This window comes from Dipodomys spectabilis, unplaced genomic scaffold (assembly GCF_019054845.1).
Source record: "Dipodomys spectabilis isolate Male_0828 unplaced genomic scaffold, ASM1905484v1 ptg000015l, whole genome shotgun sequence".
NCBI classification, from domain to species: domain Eukaryota; kingdom Metazoa; phylum Chordata; class Mammalia; order Rodentia; family Heteromyidae; genus Dipodomys; species Dipodomys spectabilis.
Window position 1 is genome coordinate 12,356,247 of NW_024870692.1, and position 21,077 is coordinate 12,377,323.

Here is a 21,077-nt window from a genome sequence, read left to right on the forward strand (position 1 = left end):
TCTTCTTTTTCCTTTTTTAATAAAACCAATATGTTTAAAATACAGCTGATGAGGGCTGGGAAGGTGGCTCTGTGGTAGAGTGCTTGCCTTGCATGCATGAGGCCCTGGGTTCAATTCCTCAGCACCACATAAGCAGAAAAGGCTGAAAGTGGTACTGTGGCTCAAGTGGTAGAGCTGAAGAGATTAGGGACAATGCCCAGGCCCAGAGTTCAGGCCTCACAACCAGCAAAATAAATAAATAAATAAATAAATAAACAAATAAATTTTATTTATATTCATATATACACATATATATTTATAGATAGTTGATGAGCTAATGAATAGCCTCTGAGTTATCAAGAGGCGCCAGGACCCTATCTGCTCTTCTCCTCACATGCAGGAATCCCAGAGTTGCTGAGCTGAAGGGCTTGAGTATAGCTTAAAAATCCACATGTTTTTGGCCAAGTAGTAGAACATGACTGCAATTGCAGCACTAAGATGGTTGAGTCAGGAGAGGCAAGAGTTTGAGCCAAGCTTGACCACCTAGTAAGATCACAGCTACCGTAGGCTACATAGTGAGGCATTGCCTTAAAAAAAAAAACAAACTGAAACAAACAACAACATCAAAACATGTATATCAATCACTGAAATACTTGAGCTTTACTATTGCTATAATTTAGTTCTAGTTTCAGTAGATATTTTAGAAAGTGCTTTAAAAGTATGTAACCCATATAAGCTTTCATTTTTACACAAGAGAATAATCATACTCTTCAAGTATTCAGAGAAGAAGCTCCTCGAAGCCTTCAATTATAGGACAACTGTGGTTACTGAGTTAGTCTAAAGATCATAGGGAACAAGAAATCCCACAGTGATATTGGCACAGACTTCAATGCCAGTACTACAAGATGGGCTTCACTGAAGTTTGGAACATGAAAAACCAAAGGCAAAATGGTAATGACCCTGCCATCAAGAAAGCTTGTGTGTACACTGCAAAACCCACTTTCTCTGTGCAGCCAGCAAGAGTTGTACATTTTTGTAGCAGGGTCTTACCTACTAGTCTTGAACATGGGTGACATAGAAGGATTAGCACAAGACCCAGATAGGAAACCACAACTTCTTCCACAGGCTCATGGGTATATAGGAATCTTTTCTTAGAACATCCCATCAGGGGGGCTGGGAAGGTGGCTCAGTGGTAGAGCGCTTGTCTTGCATGCATGAGGCGCTGGGTCTGATTCCTCAGCACCACATAAGCAAAAAGAAAAAAGCCGGAAGTGGCACTGTGGCTCAAGTGGTAGAGTGCTAGCCTTGAGCTGAAGAGCTGAGGCCCAGAGTTCAGGCCCCATGACTGGACCCAAAAAAAAAAAAAAAAAGAACATCCCATCAGGGAATTAGGCACAGTGTGTGGAATACCTTTGAAAAGCTACATGGAACTGTTTTCCTTCTGAGATACACATGACTTTCTGTGCAAAATCACCTCCAGGTCAGTAAAACACAGAAGAAATGTACTATGATAAATACTTTACATTTACTGTCATATTAAGTTATGAAGACTCCCTGAGGTAGAAATAATCCCCACTTAGGATGCATTATTTCTTTTTTTTAATGTTTTTATTGTGTGTTCAATGTATCAAGGTTAGTATATTAGGGGAATTGAGATATTAAGATTACAAGTCTCTAAAAGGTAAGAGAGAGCTAGGGAACTTTTAATAAAGGCAAGGTTGCATATGCTCACCTAGGCCTGAGAAGGAGTGACAGGCTGATTAGAGAACTATTTCCTGTGGTTCCCCATACAAAGCCCACTACATTATTTTAGGCGGTGGCAATTACTATCTTGAAAATTCACTGTCAACTTCTTTTTAAACTACATGGTAGAAGAGCACCTTAAAAAATAGATTGTAAGGATGGGAAGGGGTGGGAAGGGGAAACAAAGGAGGAGGCTACAACACTTGATAAGAAATATGCTCATTATCTTGCCCATGTAATTGTAACCCCTCTGTACAGTATTTTCACAATAAAAAAAGAAGAAGAAAATAGATTGTATCATGATCATTATTATGAATTGATAATCATATCAAATTAACAATTTATGTTTCTACAACTTGGTATGACAGTAATTAATAATAATAATAATAGGAAAAGGACAAAGATTTGGGGTTTAAGTATAAAGAAAATTAAATGTAGGCCTTACTAATACTTGGTGGAAGAAGTGAACAACTTCTGAATATTCAGGATAAAAGTCCAGATGAATATAGATTAAATAAAATTAATGTTGTACTTAGTTATGAGTACTACTGGAGCCCAGAGGAGGTTTGGGGACTTCATAAGCACATACTACGTGGTCAGCTAAAATGAAGATTCACACTGGTGGTGCCATTCCTGGTATCCTAGCCAGACACTAACCATATGGTCAGATGCAGCCTCCTAATGGGGTACTTACCCATGGATAGCTCAGATGCCTGTGTGTATCATAGGTATGTTCATGAAAATAAGAGTCTTGCTTGTACATGAAAGACTTGGAATTTATAAAGCAACAACAACCTATTTTTAATCCAGTTTGAATTGATTTCTGTATGGTGGAGATAGCAGTGTAATTTTACTCTTTTGCATATGGATAACCTGATTTTTCCAGCACCATTTATTGAAACAACTGCCATTTCACTTTGTACATATGCATGTAGCAGCGAATGCTGAGGTTTGAACTACGGCCTTGCACTTGCTAGGCAAGTCCTCTACCGCTTGAACCAAACATTCAATCAGTTTTTGTGTTTTTTTAGCTTGTTAGTTTCCTTTTCTTTTAGGTTATTTTTCAGATCGGTTCATAAGGGATTGTGATTCACCTATCTCTGCCTCCCATATATTTAGGATTACAGATAGGACCTATCATACTCAGCATGTTTGTTGAGATGGAGCTTCCTTAACGTTTTGCCTAGGTTGGCCTCAAACTATGATCCTCCCAATTACTTCCCAAGTAGATAAGATTACATGATTGAGACACTGTACCAGGCCTTATTTTGTTCTGGTCACCTTTGTTGAAAAACCACCTTATACAATGGATTTATTTCTGTACTCTCTAATCTATCCCATTGGACCATGATTCCACCTTGTAGTATATTTTGAAGTCAGACAGTGTGATGCCTCCAGGTTTTCTCTTAGGAATTCTCTATTTTTAGATACATTTCCATTTCAATTATTTCCATCCATTTTCTCAGCTTATCTGTAACATTCCCCAATGACACCACTGAGGCAGACTCCTGTTCTTCAGCTGAAAGCCCAGGAAGGAGAAGGATTACCTTGAACATGGTCCCTTGGCTCAAAATCCACCTTAACTCTGTTTCCTGGTAATCATTTACTCATCTACTCTGCCAAATCTCCCACCTAGATTTTCTGAATCAGTCACAGTATTATAACAAGTGGTATTAATTTTCAGTTACCCCAAATTCATAGATGCACAAGGAACAGAGACATGGACACCTCAGAGAGTTTAACAAATCAATTTGGATTTCAGAAACAAATACATTTGGACTCATTCGTTTACAAAATAATTTTTAAATTATTTTACTGCAACTCTTCTTTCTAGGCTAGTATACTTGAATGGTAAATTATATAAAATCACCTATAGTGTATTATAAATTGCTTTCTTCCTGCCACTGCCAGAGGCTCCTATGAAGAAGGGCAGCAGTCTTGTCGACCAGGACAAGAAACAGTCACTGGAAGATCCTGTCTGGGCCACCCAGTTCATAAGCCCTGAGTGGTTCAGTTAACAAACAAACCCACCTTGCAGAATGTGTACGGATACATCTCCATTACTTTTGCAGAGTTAAAAATCATACAGCCTACATTGATTTGTAACATGATTTAGGGTAGATATGAAGCCAGTTCTTGGTGTGTGATTAGCTGGAGAATGCCACTTGCTACATTGTCAAAAAACTTAAAAACAAAACAAATGAGTACCATGTAGGTCAAAGATTTACTTCAGAGAGAGCAAAAGCTCATATTAAGAGCAGCACCAGGCCAATAGGACAAGGCTAGAACCTGCTGGGACTTGCTTGTCTGTGCCTACAGCTTTTAGAATGTTTTCCAGTGCTTACTCAGCAGCAAGATACCAGCTGTATCGTGTGTATTTTCACAGAAGTCCATTTGCTTTCTGGCCCAGCCTCCTTGCCATGGGCCATGTCCGTCATCAGGTGCATTCCACGTGGCAAGAGTCAGCGTGGTCTGCAGAGACAATTTTCCCAAGGCCAGATGGTTTATTGAAAATCAGGACTTTTCCCTTCCATGGAACTTTTCCCTTTCATGAAACTCAAGTTAGGTAGAAAAGGTTGCAAGCTATTATCTTTATTGATAAAGTTATTTTATCAACTAAAAACAACTCATCTAGACAAGAAAATTGGTATATATCACAAATTATTACTATCACTGGAATGCATGAGATTTCCATAGAACTTCAATACTTAAAATAATAACACAAGATGCCAAGAGAATTACAATGAATGTTATTTTTTAAGATACCATTTTAGCAAAGATGCTAGAATGTAAGGTAAAGAAGGAGGAGGAGAAGGAAGAGGAGAAGAGGAGGAGAAGGAGGAAGAGGAGGAGGAGGAGGAGAACTAAAAAACAATTTTGAGTATACTTGCCAGGCTTGATGACTCATATGTGTATCTGAAGATGAGAGTTTGAAGCCAGCCCAGGAAGAAAAATCCATGAGACTCATTTATCTGAAATTAACCAGTAAAAAAGCCACAAGTAGAGGTGTGGCTCAAGTGGTAGAGTATCAACCTTGAACAAAAAATTCTTGCTCAAGGTCCTGGGTTTAAGTCTCAGGAACAGCATAAGTTTTAAATTAAAAAAAAAAAAATCCAAGTAGACTAGTGAAACCGTTAAGGAGAAAGTTTGAATATCAACACAGCAACATCCAACCTTATCGTGTTCTTTATTCCAAAAGTTTTAATTTATCTCAAAGGCTTTAATCACAGCAGGTTATAAAATAGGCTTACTACATATTTTCCTGAAATTCTATCTTTTTTTATTGATTCCTTTTCAAAAATTATCATTTCTATTGAGCAGAAAGGAGCTTTAAAAGGGCAGCGAGACATTCTGCTAAGCAATTGAGGTTCCAAATAGCTAACCAATAGAATTGTTCAGCTAGGAAAAGCTACAGAAAAGGGATGGAAGGAAGGGGGTGGGGCACGATGTAGAGTATTACTTCCCTGAGGAGCCACGTGGCTGATTCAGACTTTTGATTCCTTCCACAGGCCCTTTGACAAACTTCCACACTGATTTATTGTTCCTTTTCACTGGTTCCAACCCTAATCTCTTTAGTAGAACAAACACTATATACAAACAGGGAGTTTAAATTTGTGTTATTTTTTTTTTCTCTGAGAGCAATGAAGTCTAAAGGAAAATAAACAGAGCAGAGTTTCCAGGTCCTCTGGGTTTAGTACAGGACCTTCTGGGTAGCTCTTCCCACCTGTCACAGCAAATCCTGACACCTTCCTTGGTGGAGAATGACAGGAATGCCAATCACATCCTGCTACACTAGGGCAATAAATCCCTCAGGGAGGCATTCTGCACCTCCACCCTGATAATTCTATGATGCCTACAATAGTAAATTAACTAAAAACTCATTGTGCCAAAGTCCAAATCATTTCCCTAAATGGCCTCAGAAAAAACACAAGACCCTATTTGAAAAACAGCTAAATCAAAAAGGGATTGGAGGGATATCTCAAGTGATAAGGGCGTGCCTGCCCAGTATGAAGCCCTGAATCCAAACCCCAGTTCTTCCAAAACTGAAATGAGTGAAGATGGTTGCTACCTCCAGTAGTGTAGAATAAACAGAATTAAGTTATTACGGAGAGCTGGATTTTCCTCAAAGCTCAGGCTTAATGAGCTAAGTGGCACAAATGTAATTATGTATTTTTGCAAGTGAATATATGCTTCTTTACTTTCAACAGATTACTAAGCAAATTTTCATTCTCCATTATTCTACCACTAAGCCACTTTCCCAGCCCTCTCCCTGATTCTAGACATAGTGCCCTGCTTTCTGTGCTGGTTGCAACTCTCAGTCTTAAAGCTGTGTGGGTTTTAAATGGAAATCACTTCAGTGTCAGCTCCAAAGCTTGAAAACTATTTGAAAAACTATAATTAAAATCTTGATGTCAAGTCACTGGTCTCTATCACATAAAAGGAGACTAAAGATTGTTTATGACACATGGAGAGATCATCTATAACCAGTAAATCAGAGACTAAAGCAACTCCTGGATAGTTTTCTTATGTGTATGCATGTCCGTGTGCACATGTGCACTCACAACCAACCCTGCTTCCCTCTTGTTGTCAGTGCCTTTTCATTACTGAGCAGGGATCTACAGGCTCCCTCTCTCCTGCCGCCAGGTTGGTCCAAGGTGTGTGGAGAAAGGATGCCTCAGACCACCACAAATCTTCCAGAAAGGAGGAAAACGGGAAGATATCAAAAATAAACAGGCAAAGATTTCACCGTTTGGGGCAAGCATACGTGTTTGTGCATGAGGACATTTTTGTCTTTCTCAGTTGAACTTAAGTTTTTAATCTTTTGCTAGATGTATGCAAGAAATAATTAAAACAGAGAGAAAATGTTCTAGTGATCTTGTGGCAAAGCTGAAAGTAATCTGAGTTTCTGATCACTGAGGCTTCACTTCCTGAGCTTCCAGTTAGTGTACGGAAAATGACAATCTGACTCTTATTTGGCTTGAAATGGCATCTTTGAGTGTGGTTGATGCCCAATCACCACAACAGAGGCTCTGAATATCAGTTGGAGGAATCTGGGACCACGCAGAGTCAATGAGGGTGACCAAGTGACTAGCTCACAAACTCCACAGAGCAAAACAGTTCAGAACTGCTGAATAAATCTGCACTTTAAGAGCTGTGAAAGTGTTCAGAAAAGAGTTTTCTAAATGCATTTGCTAGGGTTTCATGAACAGTCAGGAAACAACTAACTATATAGCTGTGTATATAATGTAGCACCACCATTCTAAAGGTTAAGTCTACCCTTTGGAAAATAGAAATATTATAGGCATCTACATTTTGTTTTTTTGTGTGTGGGTAGCTAGGAGTCCCTCCGGTAGGTACAGTATTTTAGGTGTATATACATGTCAGGATCAGAGAGTTTCAAACTATTCTCCAGTTTGACTTTAAGTAGCCTACCTTGATCATATTACTGATTGATTTTTCTAATTTAATTCATTCTTCACTGTTTTCAGATTTTTTTTATCTTTTAAAGCAATGTTTAGAGTTACTGTAAGGATTAAATAAGATGACATGTAAAAATAAGTTGAAAAGACTTGCAATTTGAAAAATGCTGAATAAATACTCATTTTATTTTGTTGAGTAGGAATGGGCAGAGGTTGACACATGCCACTTTGTCCTCAGACTTTCTTTTAGATGGTACTGGGGTTTTAATGCTGGGCTTTGTGCTTTCTTTTTCTTTTTTCTTTTTGCTGGTCATGGGGCTTGAACTCTGGGCCTGGCTGTCCCTGAACTCTTCAGCTCAAGCTGAGCACTCTACCACTTGAGCCACAGCACCACTTCCGGTTTTCTGGTGGTTAACTGGAGGTAAGAGTCTCATGGACTTTCCTGCCAGGGCTGGCTTTGAACCATGATCTCGAGATCTCAGCCTCCTGAGTAGCTAGGATTATAGATGTGAACACCGGAGCTCCAGCTAGGCTTTGTGCTTTCTAAGCAGACATTCTACCACTGAGCTACACCTCTAGCCTTCCCCTAATCTTATGAATCACACAATGATGCTTTAATGACTGACATCTCCCCTTATTTTCCACTCATTCATAGGACTCAAAGCAGAGATGTTACCGTAAGGCCCTTAACTGAGCCTTAAGGACCTGGTTGGTTCTTCATTTCCCACCAATGCAGGGCTGTTTCCTTCTCAACGGCCCTTCTGTAGCCCCACAGCTCCGCTTGCCCATCTATGCCCATCACCACTGCTGCCAACTCAGCTTTTGTGCTCTTCTGATTTGCTTCCTTTTGCTCTTGGCTGCTTCTTCATGTTTCCTTACCTCTCTTTATATATATCTTTAATCATGTATTAAGTGCTTTCTGTTGAGGGTAATTTTCTTTCCATATGAGCATATTAATTTGATCTAGTTCTTTTACTTCTATTTTATTTTACTTTTGTCATGTTTATTAAAAACTATTTAAAAATATGTAATCTTTTTATTATGCATATATTTTGAATATATTATATTATATATATGTATATTATATATACATTCACACATATGTCCACCCCTTCTTTGGGAACTGGGATGTAATGGAAGCATTTACATAGTCTTCCTAATCTGGAAGTATTCCAGAAACTGGACTATAATGATAATAATTAAAACAAGGGTATAACTATGTCACTATCACAAGAAGTAGCAAGAGTAAAAATGACCATTGAGTTCATACAGCACCAAATGTTAGGCAGTGTAATCTATGAAGCCATATCAACACTGGAGATCAGAAATGTGTGGACAAGTCACATTTCATACTATAGCCCATAAATGGAAGGGCAGAGCCAACAGCTTGCACTTAACCTCTAGATCCACACTACAAAACATCACTGAATCTTTAGTTCATTCTTCCAAGTCTCACAGCCCCATGGAAGTGGTCCTCTTACATTTCCTCTGATCCAATCACATTTCAGTTTACCTGAGTTGACTGACCTACTAGACTATTTAACCTACTACTATGAAATCCAAATATTAAATTCCAGCGGCTAACTCTCTGAGTAACTAATCATCATACTTTATGTTTTAAAGATTAAAAGGATATTGCTGGAGGAAAAGCTAGACAAGAATGCTCTTAGCAGGCTGGGTGTCATGGCAGCTCCTCAGCAGGCAAAGAGAGAAGGACTGAGATTTTGAGGACAGGCTCACCTATATATAGCAAGAGGTTTTACCTCAAAAACAACCCAGGAGTAATGGTGCCTGTTTATACTTCCATCTACTCTCAAGGTGGAAGTAATGAGTAGCATAGCCTGGGCAAAAAAGGAAAACAGAGACTCTATCCAAAAGAAAAAACAGCAGCAACAACAAGCAAAGAGCAAAAACCATACATATCGGGTGTGTGGATCAAACAAAAGAGTACATATTGAGCAAGTGCAAACCCTGAGTTCCATCCTCCAAACTGCCCCTATAAATGCCCACAGATGATAAAATACATATACTCTCCATCTTTCTAGCTGTAAAGTAAAACTGATATAAGCAATGGTATTATTTATTATCATTTATTAAGAATAGAATTTGAGGAAATGGAGGCATCACTGTAAATGGTAGAGCACTAGCTTTGAACAGAAAAACCCAGGGACAGTGTCCAGGCCCTGAGTTCAAGATCTACAACCACCACCAACAACAACAAAAAGAACAGAATTTGACAAATTCTGAAAATAATTTTAGACATTACAAAATTAGTAAACTGAAAAGTCAGATGTTAAAGAGATGCTTAAAAGAATTCCACAATTAGGAAGTGGCACTGTAGCTCAAGTGGTAAAGCGCTCGCCTTGAGCAGAAGAGCATAAGCACAGCGCCCAAGCCCAGAGTTCAAGCCCCACAACTGACAAAAAAAAAAAGAATTCCACAATTAGGCAAACAAAATTATTCAATAAAGGCAAAGTCATTTTCACAGGGCATTTACTAGCTAAGTAGTAAATATTACTTAGAATGTAATTATATGTACCCAAATTTTTTCCATGTATATTTGATAGCATAGTACACCATACGATCCATAATCATATCACAATAGCAAAATAGGTATCTAATGGAATGTCACATTATCATCTTCCTTGATATATATGTCAGATTATATTCAATCTAAAATTGAATGACTTACCAATCTCCACAGGAAATAATATCTCAGATATGGAAAATGGGTTCTAAAAGCTCTTTGGAAAGGTGATTCAACCATGGTATGCAAAAAGACAAGTTTTCAAGCAATATTCAACACTGCTATACACGTCCTCTTTCATTTTAAAAGTATTGTTTTCCTGCAAGATTCTTTCCCCCTTTCATTTGCACTCTACATTAACATTTTACTATAACTAAGAGCTATTTAGTCCTCTAAGGAATTGTTACTGATGCCTAAGGTTTTAATCTAGGAAGAGAGTCAGATAAGAAATAAGTATAACTCCCAAGTACACTGCATCCTGAGTAGATCTATTCCAAAATTTGAAGTTTTTTGAATATCTACATGGCATCTCCAAGTGGAATTTCCCACATCTGACTTCATGAATGGGTTTCAGTGAAAATACAGATGCACTAAAAACATATATACAATTACCTTCAGATTATATTTATATTAGGTGTATATGAAACATAATGGATTACATGTGTAGATGTGGACTCTAAGATATCTCATCATATATGTGTGTGCATGTGTGTGTGTGTACACAGACACACACACACATATATAGGAAATAGGGAAGAATAAAAGGAAAAAAAGAAGAAAGGAAAATCCACAAAAGAAGATAAAACATGTTGATGACATATACTTTTAATACCAGCAGCTTGAGAAGTAGAGGCAGGAACCCAGTCCAAGTCAGTGAGAATCTCTTTCAGAAACAAAATAGAAACAAACTGGTTTATGGTAGAGCTCAAGTGATAGAGATCTTGAGTACCAGGCATAAAACTGTACATTCAAGGCCCACTAGATAGATAGATAGATAGATAGATAGATAGATAGATAGATAGATAGATAGATAGATTGTCATTTAGGCACAGTAGCTTGTGTCTATAATCCTAACTACTCAGGAGGCAGAAATCCACAGAATCTCAGTTCAGGGCCAGCTTGGAGAAGTAATTTGTGACACCTCATCTCAACAAATAAGCTGAGTATAGTGGTGTACACTTGTTATTCCATCTACACAGGAGGCATAGACAGAAAAATAATGGTCTGCAGCCAGCCTAGATAATGATGGAAGACTACATGCAAAATACTTCTCTTTTCTTTCTTTCTTTTTTTGTTTTTTTGTCTGTTGTGAGGCTTGAACTCAATAGCCTGTGCATTGCCCCTGAGCTTTTTTGCTCAAGGATAGCACTCTACCACTTGAGCTGCAGAGCCACTTCTAATTTTCTGGTAGTTAAGTGGAGATAAATGTCTCATGGACTTTCCTGCAACTCGCTGACTTCAAACTGTGATCCTGAGATCTCAGCCTCTTGAGTAGCCAGGAGGGGACATTGGATCATATGGTAAAGCACTTGTTTATCAAATACAAACCACTGAGCTCAAAACCTAGCTTTAAAAAAAGTAAGATAAGCCAAAAATAGTTATAAAATAGTATAATTAAGAACATTAATGTAAGACATTAACAAGTAATAACATTGTAATGAGAAGACAATTTATCTCCTCAGTTTCAAAAAATGAATATGAAAATAAATCTTGTATCTACTAAAGTGATAATTCTTTTTAAAATATTTTCCAAAAATGATTCAAAAGTATTATTCCAAACTGTATGCATTCTAGTGCATAGTCCTTCTTTCTGAAAATATATTAGAAATTCTTAAATAAATATGTTTGCCTAGGAGCTACACACTTGATGGTTTCCAAATGAAATAAAGTGATATGCACAGTAGTCCTCCAGAAGCCCAATAATAGGAAATTAAATACAATCTATCAATTAATGCTATATAGCCATTAAAATGACTCCATAGAAAAGAACTTACTGATGTTAAAAATTATATAATATATTTACTGCTGAAAATAGTATGTTACAAGACAGTATCATAAAATATGAATACCTAGAATACATAATAGAACAAAAAGAAATATATGGGATCTATTCATAGTACTTACTTTTGCTTTTATGCACTTTCTAATTCATCAGCAATAAATATCAATATAAAAAATATAATAATAAATATAAAAAAGATGAAAACTTTCCGGGTGCTGGTAGTTCACACCTATAATCCTAGCTATTCAGGAGCTAAGATTTAAGAATCAAGATTAGGAGCCAACCTAGGCAGACAAATCCAAAAGACTATGATTTCCAATTAATCAGCAAAATGTCAGAACTGGAGGTGTGACTCAAGTAGCATAACACCAGTCATGAACAGATAAAGCAGAGCTGAAAGTCCTGAGTTCAAGCCCTAGGATTGGCACAAAAATGTTTTTAAAAGATGAAAACTTTCCTTTCAGTCAAAAAGTAGTAATAACAAATTTAATTCAGCTACAATTTATTAGTATTAGGAGGCAAATATTGCTTGTCAAATTGATTTATAGTAAAGATATTCGAATATCTAAATTACTTAAGACCTATTCTCAAGCAATTTTAAGTACACTTACATGATAACAATCTGCTAACATATTCTTGAGAAAGCTTTGACAGTGCAAACTTTCTGCTGTCACACCATTTGATTTGTACTTCCTATATTATGTTTTGTCTACAAGTTCAAAAACAGAACCCAGAGACTGGCTCTTGAAAGAATTATCTCAAAGATTCATTGGATAGGTGTAAAGGTGATCTTTGTAAATTTGGTAGATTTTCAGTAGATAATTAATACATATACACTGGATTCTTAGAGTCTTCCAGCATGAAAATAAAGAAACCACAACACTCTTAGGAAAGAAGGAGGGCAAAATCTAATGCAGGTGTTTCTAGCATATACTACTACAACCCCTGACATGGCTGCCTTTTCCTTGCTTTTCATTCTTTTTCTAGTTGGTAATTAAGACAAAAACAGAAAACTTAAGCAACACACACACACACACACACACACACACACACACACACACACACACACACACACATACAAAATGGTGCTTTTAGCAAAAAACCTATACATCATTCCACATCCTTGATATTATAAATATGGGCATTGCAGCCCAGAAAGCAGGCATGTACATAAGTGAAGTAGAAGTGGGTGTCATGTCTCGCTTGGCCCACATAACTTCATGTACTATCTAAGGGAACATCGGATTTACTTCACAAATGACATGTCCGTCTATGTAAAGGCAAAGGAAAGCCTCCACGTCAAGCTATATACAGACCTTGCATCTGGTAGCTGTATGGTGCCTGTCCAGGTTGCGGGGTACCAAAGCTTGAGCCATAGCTGAGAAATCCCGTCTGTCCAGATGACTGAGATTGTGACAGTCCACCTTCCGTCTTGATGCCTGCCCACAATGTACCTAAATCAGTTAGTGACAGCTTATCTATCTGTTCATTTGCAGAAGCTGGCAAAGATATAAAAACATATGCTCCCATATCTGTGCAGACACAAACGACTTCCCGTCTTCCCTCGGATCCACATGCTTACAGTACAACTCCAATTTAATTTATGCCTGAATGTTGAAAAATCCACCTTTGAGTGCCTACCCATTGGGTTCTCTCTCATTTTCACACACCTAGCTTTGTCTAAAATATAGATATTTTTACAACTTCTAAAATACAAATATTTCTATACTTCATGTTGGTGTATTATATGTTAGTCACTTCTTTAAGAGGAAAAATATCCAAAATTAAATGTTACCTAGGCTAGTCCAAAATTAACAAGCTAAACCAAAATCTTTATGTTTCCCTGAAATTAGAGCCTCTAACCTCACCATATTATTTTTCTCCCTGCTCCTGCTCCCCTACTTTCGTACACTGTTGATGCTGGTATATATTTATTTGAAGTCAGGGGAAGCAACACTGGACGCAGAACAAAGCAACAAGAGAGAAAATCTTCTCCCGTGTATTTAGATCATACCAGAAGGCAAACACAAAAGAAGTAGAATATCAAAGAAGTAAACTCTGAAGACAGTTCTATTGTACAAACAACAAAGATTGACAGGAAAAGGAGGTGTGGCTCCAAAGGATGCATTCCCAGTCTGGACTCAGGCAAAAAGCAGGAGACCCTCTCTGACAAATAACCAAGAAACAAAAAAGGATTTGGATGATAAGAACATCTGCCTAGCAAATGTAAGACCCAGGAGTTCACACGCTAGGCAGCACTGGATGAATGAATAAATGAATGAATGAAATAGAAAGACTTTCTAGCAGCAACCTTTTTATCTCTTCTCGTTTCAAAATATTCCAATAAAATTATTTTAAATGTATCGGAAGACACACTAATTTATGCTTTTCACAATCATATAAAAATATGTATTTGTGGTTCTGAAATAGCTCCCAAAGTACCTGGCTGGCATCCTAATTTCAGGATTTGGGGCTTGGCAGCTCCACTCTGCATCATGATTAAAGACAGTCATAAAAATGAACAACTGTCTTTAATCCCCCCAGAGGGTGGAGAGGGACATCCATGCCGAAAGAATTCACATTTTTTAATCATTTTGGTTTGGTACTAGATAAATGATATCTTTCAAATCTAGAACACACAGTAGTCTTACTGTTTATTTCCATTTTAGGGGAATTTCACCAGTAGAATGAAGCTAGGTAATTGTCCTGAGGCAGTGGAAGAATTTGACTCTTGGCAGAAAGAGTCTCTTCATAATTAATTCCTGGAGAATCTCTGAATACTTCATAATGACCTTAACATTTAAGGCTTAGCCCAACCTTAACATTTAAAAAAACTGTGATTTTTTTTCTCACTATACAGGCAATCCTAAACCCCTGTATAACCTGTACATGTAAATGATCCCTGGAGACACCTGCCCAAGACAGGTGGTTTTATGGCTTTAGAAACTCCCTTTCTTTCCTTGTATCACCAAAATGGACTTTCCCCCTTCCTCTCTACATTTGAGGGCAGGCTGATTGGCCTCCAGCCTTGTCTAGTATCATCTGCTTTTAGCAGATGGTACACGATGGGAATGTTGGTCCTAAGCATAGGTGAAAAGCAAGGAAAGAGAGAGAAACAGTCAAAGACACTCTTGCTACCATGTCCACTGTCCAGAGGTAGCAAATTCATTTCCCTGGTAGACTAAAACAGACACAGTGAAGAATAGAATGGATTACTCTTACCCATGGACCATGGATTCTCACTATGAAAAGTATGCCTTTTTCTTTTTAAGGTGTAAGTAAAAATTCAAGCACAGGTCCCTAGAGAAAGGCTTTTACAATTTCTGGACCTTGACTATCTGAGCCAAAGAAGCCTAACCTGTGTTCTTCCCCCAGGAACAAGCCAAAGGAGACATGCTGCTATATTTTTCAGTGCACTGGCCCATGAAAGAGAGAACCGCACAAGCAGTCAGGGCATCTCTATGTACTTAAGGTTCAAACACAACAACAATAAAAAAATGTGATCAGGAAAGATGCTAAGGATAGAGATTTACTGAAAGAAGATTTATAACCATGTATAGTTCTGGCATCAAAGCTCTAAACACTGAGCCTTCCCTTCATGAACTTCCCATCCCTCTCTATCAACATTAAAATCCCTATCATCAATCTACAAGTTCTGATTCTGTCATCTCACTCTCTATTCATCTTACTTCAACAGCCATCTCAGACAAGGTCCATTTGGTAATGGATCTGAACAGAGTCCCTATCCCAGAGCCCAGAAACTTGCAAGGTGGATGTCAAAGAGAAAAGAGAAATATGGGGCATACAGGGAGTAACAGGAAGAACTTCCCAAGGCAGCACTGGCAGATCAGCAGTGCTTTATTGTATATGTACAGAAAATCCCATATGCATTTCAGATAATCATCTTGCAAGTACATGAGCACATGAATTCGTGAGTAATGGAGATTTGTCTTGATTCAAATTGTAGAATAAAAGCTACCCAATACTTCTTTCATTTCAAAAAATAGTTTAAAATGAAAATTTTGACCCATATATAATATTATCATAAGAAACTTTTGAGTAAAAGTCATGAAATTAACAATTTTAGAAAATACTTAAGACTGCTTTCAAAGTCTGTTTTTCAAAGTACCCAGGAGATAATCTTTACGCCTGACAATTCTGAAATAAAACTCTAAAAGCTGAAGCTATACATAATTTATTTTTAGTTTTATATCTTCTTTAAGAAATTTACTTAAGCCCATATTTGCTTGAGGTAAAGACAGGGCACTAAGAGGAATAAAGTAGTTTAGCTTTTAATTATTAACGAAACACTTGAAAAGAGCATTGATTGTTTCAAGATTCTGCAGAAAAGATTATAACAAAAGAACACCAAAAGAAGTGTAAGAATAGAAATTTTAAAAATCTATTCTAGCAATCACAGAATTAGTTATTCTACCAGTCCTTTCTTCAAATATTTGTGTGCATTTTCTTGATCATTAGTTTTATTTTTCTTCACAAAAAACAGTAATTCATGTATTTATGTTCAGTTCAATTTGTTTAAAATTGCAATCACAACTCAATTGAAGAAAATGTGTTGTGAAATCTAAAGGCTTTTTAGAAATTGAACTTTGGGATCTGGCTGGATTTATTTTTAATTTACAGGTACTGACCCTGAAACAATTGAGTTAAATTACACCAGGATAAAGATAATCTCTAGGTGGGAAGGAACAAATGAGCAATGTGAGCTCTGACTGTTTCCTGATTTGTTTCTTCAAAGCACAGTCCAGGAGGTGATATGTAGATCACTTTTCCTAATGGTTGATAATGCTGAAATTTAGTAATCCAATCACCCCCCAAGTTTAGGGCAGTAGTTAGCTGAATTCCATGTATACTTCTCTAATCATAGCTAAGAATCTGATAAATAGGAAATGGATCTTTACCCCAAAAGACTTCATTCTCAGAGGCTTTATCACAAATATGCACACGTACAAAAAAATACTTTGGATTCCACAGCCAGTGCTCAGATGGCAAGATTCAGAGTGAAGATGTACGTAGAAGAAAAGGAAAATGAGAGACATATGACCCATGAAACTTGCCCACCACCTCTGACCTCAAGATAAAAGTTCACAATTGTTTTTTCATGCTCACTAAAACAATCACAGGGAGAATCTAGACACAACAGGTGACAATTTCCTAAAGATTGCCCAAGATTTAAGTACCACTAGAAGATATGCATACACCCACTAGAACAGGGCACCACAACAATGGTAGAATTACTCACCATAGGAGGAAATTCCGTACGGCTGTCCTGGCTGTGGATACGTGGCGTAGGCTGTGGCTTGCTGCATTCCTGTGGTAAACTGTGTTTGCCCATATGCAGCCATAGTTTGTGAGGAAGGGGTAGGGAGAATATGTGGGTATGGTCTGCTATTTGTCAGAAATGACAGAAAATAGAAAGCCCATGCATTAGATGGAAACATGCAAGGTAACCAATTAACAACCACATCACAAATTCCAGTTAAGAGAGTATATCTTCAAAGTAAAACTTCCAAATCTAATAGACAAAGCATTAAATTGCTTCAGGATCTCTACAAGTGATGCTCAAAATAAACGCACAAATACATGTAAGCCTCTATAAAATGCACTTTTGTTTAACTCGGATGTAACATGTGGGTATAGACATGACTTAAAATGAGGTAAAAATCTACTCAGAAAAGTTATTTATTGACTAAGAGAAAATACATCTTACTTGGAAGGATAAATCTGTGGTGGAGAGAACTGGTGAGCTGCCCTTGGGCTGAAGCTGCTGCTCCCGATTGCTGATACAACAAAAAAGAAAAGTATTCAGTATTACAAGAAACTGAATAAACAAGTGGTATATTAAGAACTATATTTGTGGCTCACAGAATTGGCCATTTCATATGGTTCTACCAACTGAAAAAAACAGTCTATAGGAATGGATCGAGTGGCACTCATTTTAAATGATCTCTTAGAAAATGTAGGCATAGCCTTAAATACCTGTCAGCCTACTGAGATGGTTTTTTACAGTGGCAATACGTTAGAAGAACCAGGAGTTCTGGTTCCAGTCTGGAAAGCCAGGCTGAAAGGGGTGGTATGGAGCTGAATTGCAGGGTTGGGCAGTACTGTGAAAGGTCACCTGATCTATTGTCTGTGCTCAGTGGGAACACACAAACCCCAGCCTGGATTACAGAGAAACGTGGTCTAATCTTCTCTTAGGTGAATGGAAATAGGAGAGATCCTCATTTGCCAGCATTGATTTAGCAATGTGTTTTAGAAAAAAAAAATGCATTCCTATAACTATCTTAAATTACTCAAGTTGCAAGCTAAGCCTGTTTTTTCTTGTGCTGATCTGTGCTCCTTTGCCTTCTATTTATGTGTTTAACTTCAATGTTCAAGCAAAAAGGTTTTTTTTTTTCCTTTCAAGAGGTATTTAAGCATTCAAGCAGCACTTAATTTCTTGTAATCAGTTTTACTTGATTCATTGTGTTTTAGAAGGGCACCAAACTTCTATGATATGTTCATTCATTTTCATTCTGAGTTTAAAAAGCAAAAAACTCACTTTAACCCCAACAAGGCTTTAGAATGCTAATTCTCAACTTTTGTTGTATACAAGGACAGTGTAACTACATAGATTATCTACAATCTACACTTTCTTTGTACAGGTGTGTGCAAATATACAGCTGCATACTTATTTATATTTGGGTATATATATGTATGCGCATGTGTGTATGTATATCTATATGTAGATACCTATATAGATGTGTGTGTGTGTTTCTATTTGTAGTGTTCTATATTTCCCCCTTAAACTCCCTACTCTCCACCTGCCTAATATACATATTCTTTGGGTACAGTTAATTTAATATGCAATACATTTTCTTCTTCTATATTTTTCTTCTTCTATTAATCACTGTCCTCAGAGCTCTATGGTGTACTACCTTTATTCTATAAAAAAACCTTGCATAAAGTTTCATGCAAAGTATTATATTTTTTTCCCACTTATTACATCAGGGCATTTGCTCCTCTCATGTTTGACTTTTCTAGCTTGTGTTATGGAGGACGATGGCAGAGTTAGGTCTGAATCTCAAAACCTATGACAAATCCTTCCAGAGTAAACAAACACAGCAGTCTAACCTGGGAACAGTACAGATATAGATGAGTCCTATGCTTGCAAACTGCCAGGCTTTCACCTTCTATCTGGCTGTCAGCCTGGCAGAGATGGATAACAGCTACATTAAAGTGGTGGATGGGCAGCCCAGCAGGTGTTTCCTATATTTCGGAAGATACTCAGTCACAACTTGGTTTGCAGGCACCATTCCGGATGCTGCATATGGAAACAGGCAGACAAGTTCTGGCCCCCCCACCTGGGATGACTGATGCACAAATAGATGTAAGATTGTGAGGTGCTGGTCTACAGGAGGGAGAGATTAGAACACTGAACTATGGAGAGTACTTCTTGCCCAGACCACCTGAAAATGCCTGGTCTCCTAAAAAGAGGCAATTGGCAAAGTGGACTTATCCACTTTCCTGGACGATCATAATAAAACAAAATAACTTTTGCTGAACACTGGTAGCTCACAATTGTAATCCTAGCCACTCAGCAGACCGAGATCTGAGGATCATGGTTCAGTCAGCCCAGACAAGAAAAACCCATGAAACTCTTATCTCCAATTAACTACCAAATTAACTACCTGGAACTGGCGCTGTGGTTCAAGTAGTATAGTACCAGCCTTGAGTGAAAAACCTAAGGGATAGTGCCCAGTTCCAGTGTTCAAGCTCCACCACCATCACCAAATACATACACTAAATACACACATACATACATATATGCATACATAGGTACAAACTGCTTAAAAATCAAATAATTGGATGCTTCCTGATGATAGAAGACACAGAAATCCTTTTATTCTTTTCTAGCTCTATACTTACATTTTGTAACTTGCAGGTCATGGTTCATATAAAGTAAAAAGAAAACAAAAAAACCCTCTATTTAATAGGTTACACCTAGAAACTTTTACAAAAAAAATGGAAGGTGTCAGGGTTATTTATCCCAGAGAATGAGGTAGGTTGTGAAAGGCTTGGATGTAGAGTACAAGTACATGTGTGTGTAAACTACATGAGAGATTCATGAGTATCCATACGATGTATCCTGATACATACCAAGTATGGAAAACAACCACAGGATCTGGAATCAGAATTGGACATCAGCTTAGATTGAAATTTTAACTCTACCTTTTCAGTCAGGTTATTCTAAGTCTCTCTCTGCCCTCCTACAAAATGATTCTAATGACAATGGCTAGCCTCCTAGGACTGCAGTGAAAATGAAATGATACAATTAATATAAGGTGATTAACATTTCTCTTTTTAAGTGTTTACTATCATTATCCTATCATTATTGCTCTTAAATTTGTTCTATCACCTGTGTTACTACCCTGCCCGATGAGCATCATGATCACCTGTCCAGCAAAATGCTCTCAGGAAGGGTTCTCTTCTCCAATTTCCATACAAGGAACTCAGCGTTTAAAGAAGTAACACATTTGAGCAAATAAATGGGAAAGTTTTTACTTGAACCCAGATCTTAGTATTTTCATTAAAATATACTATCTATAATCCTCTATACTGAAACTAGAAACCTCATCCTTAGTTTGCTTCCTCCCTCTATTTCATGATGTATGAAATTCATTCATCCACCCATCCCAAATATAGAAATTGGTTCATATGTTGCCTACATGTTCCATCCTTCTTAGGATACCAGCTCTGTGCAGGCACTCATTATAACTCATCTGGACAACTGTGGTAGTCATGTGACTGCTATCCCTTTGCTCTATTCAGGGACAACCACCCACTCATTTCTGCCACCACAGGCTACTTTCTTAAAGTGAATTGTTTTCACTGCAGTTCACAATCTTTTGATTGTTCACTTTCTACCTTAAGATAAATTCCAGATTCATTGATTTAGTACTCTGTGGCCTCTCTAAACTGCGAGATACCTGCACAGGTCACGCCTTCTTTTATCTGTCTGTTTTGGTTGCTTGGGTACTATACAATTCTGCCTTGGAGTACTCATCTTCCCTCTGCTGAGGACTATTCCACAAGAGACAAACACATCCATTTCTCTTCACAATCATGTCTTCCTTTGCTGAGCTTCCCAGGAGTACTGCAAATATTTATTGGTAATGTAGCACTCACCACATTGCATTATGGTTAATATGTTTAGTATATAGAGGCTAATTTTCTGTGCTAATCATGAGCTTCAGGCGTCGGGAGTTTCCTCTGATTTCTCTACCATATGATAAGACCAGGTGCATAGTAACTAATCAAATAAATAATATTTGTGTATTAAGACTATGATAGTTAGGTGTCATAGCAATGTAGTTTTTTTAAAGCTACAATGAATTGAAGATGTTCG

The 21,077-nt window shown here is 37.5% G+C and overlaps 1 protein-coding gene across 2 annotated transcripts in view; it reads right to left on the bottom strand.

Annotated features, from left to right (window-relative positions):
• The window catches only part of Eya1 (EYA transcriptional coactivator and phosphatase 1), a 136,656-nt gene that overhangs the window by 87,614 nt on the left and 27,965 nt on the right, over positions 1–21,077 (bottom strand). The window contains exons 4-6 of one of the 2 annotated variants that reach the window (XM_042666172.1): positions 17,400–17,469; positions 16,932–17,077; positions 12,988–13,110 (exon numbers count right to left, since the gene is read on the bottom strand). In XM_042666172.1, the coding sequence (XP_042522106.1) occupies positions 12,988–13,110; positions 16,932–17,077; positions 17,400–17,469 (339 nt within the window). Of the gene's footprint in view, positions 1–12,987; positions 13,126–16,931; positions 17,078–17,399; positions 17,470–21,077 lie in introns of both variants that reach the window. The other variant, XM_042666164.1, reaches the window with a different exon arrangement.